Source organism: Thalassophryne amazonica, chromosome 14 (genome assembly GCF_902500255.1).
Source record: "Thalassophryne amazonica chromosome 14, fThaAma1.1, whole genome shotgun sequence".
In the NCBI taxonomy this organism is placed as follows: Eukaryota; Metazoa; Chordata; class Actinopteri; order Batrachoidiformes; family Batrachoididae; genus Thalassophryne; species Thalassophryne amazonica.
The window spans coordinates 2,976,755-2,989,731 of NC_047116.1; the positions used below are offsets into that span (position 1 = coordinate 2,976,755).

The 12,977-nt window shown below is 40.2% G+C and overlaps 1 protein-coding gene across 2 annotated transcripts; it reads right to left on the reverse strand.

Moving 5' to 3' along the window:
• Positions 1 to 3,931: 3,931 nt before the first annotated feature.
• On the reverse strand, positions 3,932 to 11,502 carry LOC117525400 (zinc finger protein OZF-like). 2 transcript variants are annotated; one of them, XM_034187261.1, is made up of 3 exons: positions 11,278 to 11,502; positions 5,623 to 6,204; positions 3,933 to 5,523 (listed from the first exon to the last, which is right to left on the reverse strand). In XM_034187261.1, exons 1-3 carry the CDS (start codon positions 11,459 to 11,461, stop codon positions 4,889 to 4,891), a joined length of 1,401 nt encoding a protein of 466 aa, XP_034043152.1. In that variant the 5' UTR covers positions 11,462 to 11,502; the 3' UTR covers positions 3,933 to 4,888. The 2 variants fall into 2 exon arrangements, with proteins under 2 accessions (XP_034043149.1, XP_034043152.1); XM_034187258.1 differs by having other exon boundaries at positions 3,932 to 6,204.
• Positions 11,503 to 12,977: the final 1,475 nt, after the last annotated feature.

The window sequence follows — 12,977 nt, forward strand, 5'->3', positions numbered from 1 at the left end:
CTGCTGCATTTAATGACTCTGGAACACAGGTGAACTGCAGCCTGATGCACGGAGGCACACAGCGGTGGGACTGTGCAGGATCGTCTTTTGGACAGCGTTTAAAAAATGTGACATCTTGAATATATGCTGTGAATTTAAAACCCACACCCACACCACGTGTGGGAGGGCTGGAGATTTGGATTAAACCCATCCCTTAACGTGCACCAACGCTGCGTTTTCATGGCGCTACATGCATCATATATGGCTTGATGTGGATCATATGCGGTGACACGAGGCATTCAAGACTGGATGGAGCTCAAATGACAGGTCGGTCATGGCTCAACAGAAGCTGATACCTGGCACATGTGAGGTACTTAGAGGCACATAGAGGCTTCTTCATGGTGGATACATGATAGATTTATACGTGGATCATGTTTTGAATAATCACTGCCAATCCATACGTGGCTCATTATTCATGACTTCATTATTTGTTTGGACCAAGGCTTAACAAAAGAGTCTGGATTACAACAGATGTGCCTGAGAGCTTGGTGAATAACCTCATTTATTATTCAGACTGGTACAGTTTAAAAAAGGCAGTATCATGGATGCTAAAGTTCAAAAGCTTACTTCAGAGCTTCAGCTCACATCGCAAGTAAATGAAAATTTGAGTCTTGTGAAGAAAACTGAAAAGGTTTCAAGAGAAATGAAAAAATTCAAATCAGCCATTAAAGGATCTTCTCTCACTGTTAAAGATGTTGCAGAGGGAGAACTTGAGATTGTCAAACTATGTCAAAGTCAAAGCTTCAGTGATAACATGTCTGCAGAAAGGGGACAAGATTAAAAGGAGCAGTCATATTGTGAAACTTGATCCTGTTTTGCAGAATGGGATTTGTTGGAGGAAGGTTGCATCAATCTTCACTGCCTGCAGACGTTAAACATCCTGTGATCCTTCCGAAAGATCATGTTTCTGCTTTGATCCTCAGACATTTTCACAAAGAAACTGGACATAGTGGAAGAAATGACACTTTGTCAAAACTCAGAGAAAGATTCTGGAGCCCACAAGCAGATTCTGCAGGGAGGAAAATTTAGTCAAAGTGTGTAACGTAGAAAAACATCAGCAAAGCCTGGTGAACAAAAAATGGCAAGTTTACCTCCACATCGTTTGGTTCCAGACATGCCTCCATATACAAATGTAGGTATAAAATATTTTGGGTCATTTGAGGTCAAATGTGGGCGGAGTAAGGTCAAAAGATATGGTGTTATGTTTACATGTCTGACTGTAAGATCTATACACATAGAAGTTGCCCAGTTGCTTGAGACTGACTCATGTTTAAATGCTTTCAGAAGGTTTAAGGCCAGGAGGGTCCAGGTATCTGTAATGAGGTCAGATAACGGTACTAATCTGGAGGGAGCTGAAAAGGAAATGCATGAAGCAATCAAAGGTTGGAATCATTCAAAAATCTCAGACATACTCCTGCAGAAAGGCATGACGTGGCTGTTTAACCCACCAACTGGCTCATGTTTTGGTGGAGTTTGGGAGAAGCAGATACGGTCTGTGAGGAGAATTCTTACCCAAATCCTGAACCAACAACTGCTTGATGACGATGAACGCCTCCATACATTGTTCTGTGAAGTTGAAGCAATTGTTGACACCAGGCCAATCAGGAGAGTCTCTAATGACCCCAATGACACAGACATCTGCTCCTGCTTAAGAGACAGCCAGTCCTACCCCCAGGAGTGTTCCAAAAGGAGGATTTGTATGCAAAGAGGAGGTGGAAACAAGTACAATACCCGAGTGACATTTTTGGAAGGGCTGGATATTTGTCGCTTCTACCAGAAAGAGAAATGGTCAATGTCACAGAGAAACCTGAAACCAGGAGATGTTGTGCTCATTGTTGATGACAGCGCACCCAGAGGTTCTTGGTTAACTGGGAAGGTTGAAAAGACAGTTTGTGACCCAAATGGTCTCGTCAGACGAGTATTTGTCAAAACTAAGACGAGTGTTTGGAAAGGCCAATAGATAAGTTGTGTCTTTCGCTTGAAATGCATGAATAAGTGAAGTCAGTATGAAATGTTATGTGCTTAAAGTAAGTTAGAATCCTTTTGCAAATAGTTTGAGTTAAATTTGATGGATTAAAGTTTGTAGTTAGAGTTAAGAAATTAGTAAGAGTTTACGGTACAAGTCAGTTATAATTTGAAGTAAAATGTTGCTTTAATATGTTTGAGGTAATTGTTATGCACCTGCAGTAACAATCAGGGGCCGGAATGGAAGCACCATTTCCTTATTAAGTCGTCATTTAAACTTTGGTTTACAGTGAAAGTGTATTTTATTTTGAAAGGTTTATTGTCAAGCTATAAGACTTCCTCACTTACGTTAGCTGAATAGGAAGTGATGTATGATATCCTTACAGTTGAGATCAATAAACAAGTGACGGCGGCGGAGCTTTACGGTTGTTTTACCGTACAGGTCGTAGCACAGCCGACATAACACAGTTCTGTCGTCACTCTGAAGTGGTTATGATGGCAGAGAACTTAGAGATAACATAAGAGAGAGCAAGAATGAAAGAAATAGCCGCTACACTCTGACTGATGCTTTTTATGAGTTTTTAACATTGCAAAGCTCAGCTGACCTGCTGTGAAATAAAAAAAAAAATCAGATTCATTTGGTGTGAAATCACTTCCCAAAAAAACATTAGTGCACAGAAAACCGTGTGAGGGCAAAGCCAGCAGTCAAAGCACTGCAGGTACGCCGACATCAGCGACGGCCAAATTCTTATTAGTATTTATACTCTGCATTATATAATAACAACAACAAACCTTTCTGGCCTGGTGGGGGTTCTTCACATCCCCAACTAGTGATCGACTTTGTAAATGTACTCGTCTGCCTTCAAATGAAGGTGAAATGGGCGAGTAACTGGACGCCGCAGAAGTCTTTTAAACGTTTTTAAGGATGTAACAACAGGCGTGTCCACAGTAAGAACCAGTGCAACATTTTGATACGTCATTGTCACGTGTCGCCGCCCGAACAAGAACCTTGATGACGTATTTATTTTCTCATCAAATCTGGAAGATTCATGTGGGAGGTCAGTATCGACACTGCAACGTGAAATTTTGTAGATTCACAACTAAGTGCCTGTGAAAGGGGTGGAGCTGGAATGGCGTTTTGAGGGACCTGCTGGCAATCAGACACAAATATAATGACATCACAGCTGTAAGGTTCAATAACTTAATAAAATAATTAACAGTGACTTTACACACACACACACACACACACACACACACAAAAATCCATCAGATTTCAATGAGGAAAAAAAGGCTTCATGATCAGAAGATGAGAACTGAAAAATGAAAAAAAATAATAATAATTGATATGTTGTGATGCTTGTTTTGGGGCGTGAGCATTACCTCTGACACTGGCAGAGTCTCACTGTTAAATGACTGAACGGTTTAAGAGCAAACATGTAAATGTGAGGCATCACTGTAAAGCACTGAGCTTCTGTTCATTGGAACAGCACTACAGCAATGCAGTCAACTTCTTCCTTTTTGCTACATGATAAATTAGTTTGTGGAAGTTTATGGATGTTTTTTTATGAATTTATAAGTGACAATGTTTACAAGATTTATTTTCTTTTGTTCCTTGTTCATGAATGAATAAAGCAAAGTAAACAAGGGTTTCAATATTCATGCAACCATTAGAGACTTAAAAAAAAAAAATGTTTTCACCTAACATTCATTTTTCTCTGTGTTCTGCAGATAATAACATTTGATTAGGATTTGATGATCTTTTGAATTTCACACAAAAGTATTACCATATTTCTGGACTATTTGGTATTTTTGTGCATTGTTCTCTTTTTTTTTAACTGGCATTTATTCTTTAATTATTGAACTTTATTTTGTTTAGTGCTTTGATACTTGGAAAACGTCCATAAAAATAATTATAATTACTATTATTAACTACAAACTTGTTAATTTTCGGTATACGTACATGTTGTATAAGTTGCAGGGCCTCCCAAACTAGTAAAACACAGTGAGTATACTCTGGAAAATACCATACTCCTTTCCCCACTAGGTGATACTCTGTATTTTGATAACAAGCATGGCAACACACCAATTTTTTTCACATGCTCATTTCTCATCTTTTTCTGATCATGTTTGCCTTTTTGAAATCTAATGGATTTGTGTTTTCCTGAGGAAAGTCCTGAATGGATGAACACATGAGCACTGTCCATCATTTGTTTTCAGCCTTGATTTAGAACAATTTACACTTCAGTATAACACATGATTCCAAAATAATTAAACATATAACTGAGACCACTTGGACTTTATTTACTTCTACCACCTCAAACATCAGAAGTAGTAAGAAGGCTCTGATTGGATGAGCTGATTGGATGCTCAAAGCTAATTCACCACAGGTGAGTCGCAGTAACTGGCGTGAATGAGTTTTGCACCAAAAATGCAAGTGTACCAATCCAGGAATTAGCCCAAGCAGAACATCTTTTGACTGTGGGAGGAAGCTGGTCTTTCCGTAAGAAAGCACACAAAACAATGGAAGGGACAAGTGATCGACACACGGACTCGGCTGGGATCCAAATGCTGACCCTCTTCCTGTGAGGTCAAAGTGAACAGAAACAGTTTGTGGTGTCAGCTATCATTAAGCCTTATGCATCTTACTGTGCTCATAGTTCTCCAAATACAGGCTTACTTTGTTTTCTCAAAGGTCAAAGACAAGTCAGCAGGTTCTGGGTTTTTCTCTCTTTGTGGAATACCTGCTTGCTGACATAAGATGGTCTGACACTCCAATCCAGAGTTGCGGTAAAACATCTGTAATTTTAAAAGGCTCTGTGTCCTTCAGTCAGAGTAAATCAGGATATAGAAATGTTCCAGAAAATCACCAGCTGAACAGGCAGGTCTAGAAAGAGCCGACCTCCAGACACTTATGCTTCCTCAAATATGATTTCTGGTTAAACCCTTTCCCGCACTGGTTGCACCTGAACAGTTTCTCACCTGTATGCAGAGTCATGTGTGCTGTCAGAGTCACTTTCTGTGTGAAACCTTTGTTACAAAAGGAGCAGCTGTAAGGTCTCTCTCCTGTGTGTGTCCTCATGTGTCTCACGAGATCAGTGCTCCAGCCGAAACGTTTCTTACACACCGAACAGCTGTATCGCTTTTCTTCAGAACGACTTCTCTTGGGAGCGGGCGAGTCAGAGTCCTGCTGCTTAAACCTGTTACAAGCAAGTGGTTTCTCTCCTGTATGAATTCTTGCGTGTCTCTTCAGATTGTCCTTCCGGTTAAAGGTTTTAGTACAATAAGAGCAGCTAAATGGATTCTCAACAGTATTCCAGGCCAGATCACTTGCAGACAGTCCATCATTTGCCACATAGCTTAACCCTAACCGCGGGTCGCCCGCCTCCTTCCAGTCTTCATTGCTGACTTCGCTGTCAGGTTTAGAAGATAAAGAAATCTTGTTGTCATTTTCTGGTAGAAAATTACCATCAGTATGTGAGTTTGAATCTGGTTCTGGTCCCCTGCAGTCCTCTGTATCGGCTCCTGTTTCCAGGTGTTGGGTCGAGGTGCTGGCTTGAGGCTCCGCTTCCCTGTCCTCCTCAGTCTGGCCTTGAAGTAGTTGTGAGGACTCACCAACACAGTAGCTAATGATGTCTGATTTACACGTGAGGTTTCTGTCACAAACACTCCACTGGTACGGCTTCTCTGCCATGTGGCTCTTCACATGCTGTGTCAGACCTTCTGCTTGTCCAAATCCTTGAACATAATTTAAAGACCTAAACACCTGTCCAGAGTGAGCACCCACAGGTGTCTCCAAACCAAATCTTTTCTGACAGTGAAAGGAGCTAAAATGTTTCTCTCCGGAATTACAGTCCTTTAAACCTGACTGAGGTTCTGCAGTTTCTGTCCAGCCACCAACAGTTTTAGGCTGGGAACACTCTGAATCCTTGTCTTCAGCGTGTCTTTGTAAATCACAGCCTGGATTGGAGTTTCTGTCTGGTTGTGATGCTCCACAGTCCTCTCCATCATCTTCTGATTTCCTGCTGTGAGTGACATTGGCCTCCTCCAGCCCTTGAACCATCTCCTTCTTCTGACTGATCCAAAGTTCCTCTTGTTCCTTTTTAATGTTCAGGGACTTGGGGTCTTCCTGGGCCAGAGCAGGACTCATGTGTGTCTGCTCAGTGGCAACATCATCTTTATCCATCAACACCTCCTGATGATCTGTAGGACACAACGCACAGAGAGACGTTACAGAAAACTACTTTCATCTTGAAATGAGAGGCTCTGAAACCACAAAGCAAAGATTCTGCCTGTTCCATCCATTGCTGACACAGAGACACTGGAACACATTTTTCTTTCATCCAGGCTTCATCTGCCCAACCGTGTTTTACAAACATAGGCTCTACTTGAGCGGCCAGTCCAGGAACATAAAATCCACAGATCTTACAGGTCGCCCTGTGTTCCTCCTTTTTATTAAAATAAATATTCACCACAGCCACTTCCACCCTTTTTGGAAAATCTACCACCTGTCCTTTCACATTCCTGTCCTTGATACCATATCTACCCATTACGTCATCGCCCGAGGGTACCGACAGGTCATGATGGAAAAAGTTGGAATGATGTCACCAACAGTGGTATGCAGGGAAGGTGAGGAGGGGGGCACCTAAGGCCTCCCCCAAGGGGGAAAAAAAAATCTAAATTTTGATTGGAGTTTGTGGCGTTATGGCAATAATAATATCAAAAATTTCATGAACAGTGATGTGAGTGACCATACAAAAAAAACCAAAAAAAAACCAACCTGAAACTTTTTTGTTTTGTGTTTTTAAAATGGTGTTGGGGGTGCAGCATGGGACCACCCCCATGAAATGTTGAAATATTACATGCAATTTTGTGCAATCTGGTGTAATTAATACACTAAAGGAGAGCTATTTCTCAGTCCAATTTTCTTGCACTTTTTAGCCATAAAAAGCATATTTTTCAATATTGGTAAAATGACAGAACTATTATACAAATAACGAATGTTTATGAATGCAATGGTAGGAATATTTCATTCTTGGCTGTGTTCTGTTGAATGGAACATTCCATCTTTCACCAAATGAAATATTCTTTCCATTGCATGAATTAAAAAAACATCCATCATTTGTTTTATATAACACCTAAAATAGATCCTTGTTATTTTATAACTTTATAAACAAGAGAAAAGGGTCTTACACTGTGGTGTGCGTCACTGGTCCTTTGATGTCAAGAGGTGCAAACAGTCCAACATGAATTTAAAATAGGAGCCCAATCCAATTAAAAATTGTTCTTAGTCAACTTTCAAAAACAGTCAGGTAGTTCAAAAACAAACCTGACGATGGAGTCCGTAGCTGATGCCGTGCATTGACATCTTTGTGTACAAACTACAGTCTGCTGTTTTCAGTCCAACGAAATCATGACAGAAATTTGTCAAGCTCTTCATCCCACAGTACTTGTAGTTCAGATACAGACATCCCAGCGAATACTGTAAATACCTCCAGACGACTGACAGCATACTGGATTTGTTTGGTTTTTTTATTGTGTTAGAAGAAAGAGCACCCTCAATAAGCTTGTTTAAAATCATCAACTGTCAGCAAAATAAACCCGGCTATGTGTTTTTAAACTAAGCGCTGTCACCACTGGTGTGAGTGTGCGGTGGTCGCGGCGTGCAATAGCACAAAGCAAATAGAACCAAACTTGCACAGTAAATGGAACATAATGTTGTATGGTTGGGGGTGCCTGGCTGCCTTTCGTTTCTGTCTTCTGTTTCTGTCTTTTGTTTTTCCTTCCAGGTGGCACGCGTTTAGGACTGAGTGGCTGTGTGGCTGAGTTATCAGGACCTCACCCTGATCACCTGAGGCTGATCATGTGCAGCTCGTCAGGACTCACAGCGGTGGTGCATCTACACGGATTGGAGCATGGTGGCATTTAAGTCTGGAGTACACAGTGTGTATTTGCCAGAGACTCGACCTTGTGACCAGACGGGTGAGATCGTCGTCTTGAGAGCCATCTCATCATTATGGATGCAGAGAACGTCCAGGTTTGATGCCATGGTCTGTGAAAGAGGAGGGGGTGAGGTCTCACGCTCGTCAGCACACTTCCTGAGGTACGTCAGGTTTTGTGACTAACATTTGTACAGTCAGTAAATGTGGTGTCCCTCACACCTTATTATATTGAGCTGTTATGTTAGTCGTTTAATCAGCTTCCACTGCAGTGAGTAATGTGAACGGGGTGTTCCATGCCTGCAGGGTGGGAAGCTGATTAGTGATTAAGCCAGGAAGTGTTTGCTGTTTGTGTACACCTTTGAGCGGTCTCTCTGTGTGTGGAGTGTGGACTCACATGATGATTTCTTCTTTCACAGACTCGGTTTGTCGCGGCCACCTGGGGGGTGTCGGCGGGGTCCTTGGGTCCGAACTGTTTCTGGCTCCGGACCGTTTGTGCAGCTGGGAGCGCACCGTATATCCACCTCGCCAGTCCGCGCACTAATTTGTTATACTTTTGCACCGCAGTGTTATGTCATTAAATTTTGTTATCCTTTGTACCGTGCTCTGCTTATTTCATACTGGGTCCTTCAAACGCTGGTCAGTTCTCCGTCCGACACATAACACATAATGGCAAATGGTACAAATGATCCATATCACATGACATTCAAACCACCAATCAAATGACCTAGATCTATTTTTTGTTACATAAAATAGACTATCACATGGATCAGAATGCGGTGTTATTACTGTTTGATAAAACCACAAATTCACAGTGGACTAGGACTGGGTGATGACTTAAAACTCATATCACGATATAAACTGAATCCCTTCACGGTAACATTATATATCACAATATATATGGAAGTGTAAAGTTATCATGAAAGTGTTTCTGAATGGGTCATATAGTCCCTTTACAAAGCTAAATTGATTAAAATAAACTAATTAAAAAACAAAAACATAATTTTGAGCGTCTGATTCTCTAACATACTACACATGCATTTTTGTGCATTGGAATAATCTCATTTTGCCATTCCTGCTTCTGTCCAGCAGGAGGCAGTAATAGTTTGTCTACTTTTGGTGACGTTTTTTTCAGAAAGACTTCAGAGACGCTACCACATGGGTTGATGATCCTGACTGGCTCATGTCATGTGGTTTCACCAATGATAAAGTGGAAGGTGTGGGTTTTTTTTTCTCTGCTCTCCTGTCCTGAGACGGAGCTCTCAGCTCAGTTGAATGACAAAATGTGAGACTGTTTATTGCAGCTTTCTGTTATACGCGCACCAAATATAACCATAAAATAAAAAAACAGTGCAGAAATTATCATAATTTAGGTTATAGTAGGCCTATTAACATAATTTAAAAACTAGTATAAAGCTTGAAGTGTGCACTTTTAAAATGCATTGAAACAGAGTCTGATGAATTTAATGGGACAATTTCTTCATATGTTCATGTGACTTTTACATGACCAAATTCAGTCAGGCAACTCCAGAGGGTTAAAAAAGTTTATAATTTTACACTCTTACAAGGAGAAGTTTTAATCTACTGAGGTGGAGATAGAGCCTGTGACCAAAACACTGACTGCACCCTTTTCCAGTCATTCAGAGTCACTGAGGAAGAAATACGATGACATCGTCAACAAGCATTACCACGATTGGTCGGTGGAGTCTAAAGCTCGACCGTCGGCCAAATTTATACCGTGAACCGAATATATCATTTATACCACCCACCCCAACACTGGACTGTTACTGCTTGCTTTCTACATCTATTTAAACATTTGACTTCAGCAGTTTGGGTTTTTTTTTAAAGAACTGATAGTGTTTTAAAATGAACAAAAATTTTTTTTTCTTTTTTCAATATAGCGCCAGCTCACGATAAGATCGCCTCAATGCGCTTCACACAATACAACACGGAAAAACAGAACAAACTTAGTTAAAACACTAAAAACATGATAAAAAGCAAAACCATAAAAAAGTACACAGAATAAAAACCACATAATAGCATAATATACTACTGATAAAACAGGGAAAACAAGTGGGTCTTTAGGCTTTAGATTTAAAAGTCACCACAGTATCCGACTGCCTTATGTACAACGGGAGATCATTCCACAGAACAGAGGCACGATAAGAGAAAGCTCTGTGACCTGCAGACTTCTTATTCACCCTAGAGACACAAAGTAGTCCTGCACGCTGAGAACGCAGAGCCTGGGCCAGTACGTAAGTTTTAATTAGGTCAGCTAGGTAGGGAGGGGCCAGTCTGTGAACAATTTTATAGACCAGTAACAAAACATTAAAATCTGATCTCGCAGAGACAGGAGGCCAGTGAAGAGATTAACTGATTCTATTAATGCAAGTGATGTTGAACTATGTGCTCTGAATCCATATTGACTATCAGTAAGTAATTTATGTTTATTTATGAATTTGTCTAATCTATTATTGAATAACTTTTCTAATAATTTGGAAAATTGTGGAAGCAAAGAAACAGGTCTATAATTCGTGAAGTGGTATCTATCCCCAGTCTTATACAGCGGCATAACCTTAGCTATTTTCATTTGATTGGGAAATTTACCGGTTTGAAATGATAAGTTACAGATGTATGTTAATGGTTCTACAATCCATTCAATGACCTGTTTTACCACCACCATATCAATTTCATTTAAATCGGTAGATGTTTTATATTTACAATTATTCACAATGTCTATAATTTCATTTCCATCCACTGCTGTGAGGAACATTGAACAGGGATTTCTTTCTATGAGATTATTATCCCAATCCTCAGGTTGGGAATCGGGAATTTTTTCTGCCAAGCTTGGTCCAATATTTACAAAAAAATTATTAAAACCATTGACTACCTCATCCTTATTTTCCTTCTTGACATTATTATCAATGAAATACTGAGGGTAACTCTGTTTTTTATTACCATTTTTGATAATGCTATTTAATATATCCCATATTCCTTTAATATTGTTTTTGTTATTATATAATATGTTACTATAATATTCCTTCCTACATACCCGTATAATATTAGTTAATCTATTTTTGTATTTCTTATATCTATTTTCTGCCTCTTTAGTCTTTAGTTTTATGAATTCTCTATACAGTGTATTTTTCTTATTACATGCATTTCGTAACCCTTTCGTCATCCATGGTCGATCTTGGATTTTTTGTTTTCTGTAGTCTTGTTTAATTGGACAATTTTTATCATATAATGATGTAAATATTTGTAAAAAAGTTTCATATGCAATATATACAGATCAATGGAGTGGATTAGAAAATGGACAAAATCAAAGTAAGCAAACCTGTTTGTACTTCAGGGATAAAGACGGCGTCCAGCAGGTGTCGCTGTCGGTGGTTCTCCTCTTTAGAACGACAAAGTTCCTCCTCGTACTCTGCTATGGTTCTTTCAAACAGCCCAAATATCTCTTCAGCAGCCGCAGTTAGTCGCTGCTTCACCAACGCTCTCAGCATTTGGACTTTAGACATTTTCACACAACAACAACTTTTCCTACAACAAACTCAACGTCAAAAACAACAAAAGAACCAAAGAGTCACAGACACGAAGACTGCTGCTCACAGCTAGCAGGCTAAGCTAAGGGCCGGAAACAGAGGCGCCTTCAAAGTAAGAGAGGGAACAGAGGCGCCTTCAAAGTTAGAGAGGAAACAGCGGAACCTTCAAAGTAAGAGACGGAACAGAGGCAACTAAGAGAGAGAACAGAGGCGCCTTCAGAGTAAAAGAGAGTTCATTTCATTTCTTTTCAATGGAGGCCCTGGGGAAGACCCAGGACACGCTGGAGGGACTACATCTCTGGGCTGGCTTGGGAACGCCTTGGGGTTCCCCCGGAGGAGCTGGGGGAGGTCTGGGCGGCTTTGCTTGAGCTGCTGCCCCCGCGACCCGACTCCGGATAAAGCGGAAGAAAATGGATGGATGGAGATTGATTGACATGGGAAACATATGACAAATTGAAGGCGCCTCTGTTCTCTCTCTTATTATCTTGTTTCGTCAATATTTCATAATAATAAGTTGTTGTTGCACTTTTGATTCAGATTATAAAATTCTGTGTTTTATATCAACATTAAATTTAAGAAACATTGCAAAACAGGAAATTTGGACCATTTTCCTTAAAACGGTGCCATTTGCAAACCGTGAATTGTCTTGGTTGTCACGGTTCATGGACGATTATCTGGCTCGGTCCACATTGTCTGCATTGTATCAGTCGTGATTGAAATTCTGCAAGAGAGAAAAGAAAGATTTTGAGTTCAAGTATTTACAGTAACCATATTTCTAAACATATTACATTCAGTTTTGATATTTATTGCAACCTGAAATCGAGTGTGTTTGTGCAGACATGAAAGATTTTTAACCACATTTCATATATATATATATAATATGGGGGGGGTAGGGTTTGATCTCATGGCCAACTCCACCTCCATTGGCTAGGGCTTGTAGATGAACCATATGCTGCGTTTGTTTTGGTTCACAGTCATCTGTATGTCACAAGAGACAACAGTCCTGATTGCACCTTTTTCATGAGTGTGTCCTTCTCACAGCAAATCATGTGCCATTTGGTTGAGTGATCAAGCAGTCGTAGTCGTAGTCATTTTAGGCTGTAACCTCCTGGGTTGTTGACCCCCCAATAATCCAACAGAAATTATAACGAGTAACATTCAAATATACACGCGGCTGGGCGAGCGGACGTGCATATATACACTGCCTGTGCTTAATTAAACAAATTCATCATAGTGCATCTGTCACCAAGAAATTCAACAGTGATATTAGCCTATAATACAACTTTCTGAGTTTTTTACAATGATCAAATTAACTCCCAGTATATGTTCTCGAATATATGATATAGCAGTTTTAAGTCCAAATTTGGGATCGTTGACGAAAATACAATAAAAGGGATAGGCTTCAGGGCTGTAACCGGGTCTGTGCCGACCTGCAGTGATGAAAATTTTCAGAAAATTCCCAGAATTCCGTTTTTTAGGGGAAAATGTGAAA

Coding starts and splice junctions, on each gene's coding strand:
- LOC117525400 (XM_034187258.1), bottom strand. CDS start 11,461: ATGTCTAAAGTCCAAATGCTGAGAGCGTTGGTGAAGCAGCGACTAACT. Junction 6,205..11,277: donor TATCCCTGAAGTACAAACAG/GTTTGCTTACTT, acceptor TGTGTCCTACAG/ATCATCAGGAGGTGTTGATG.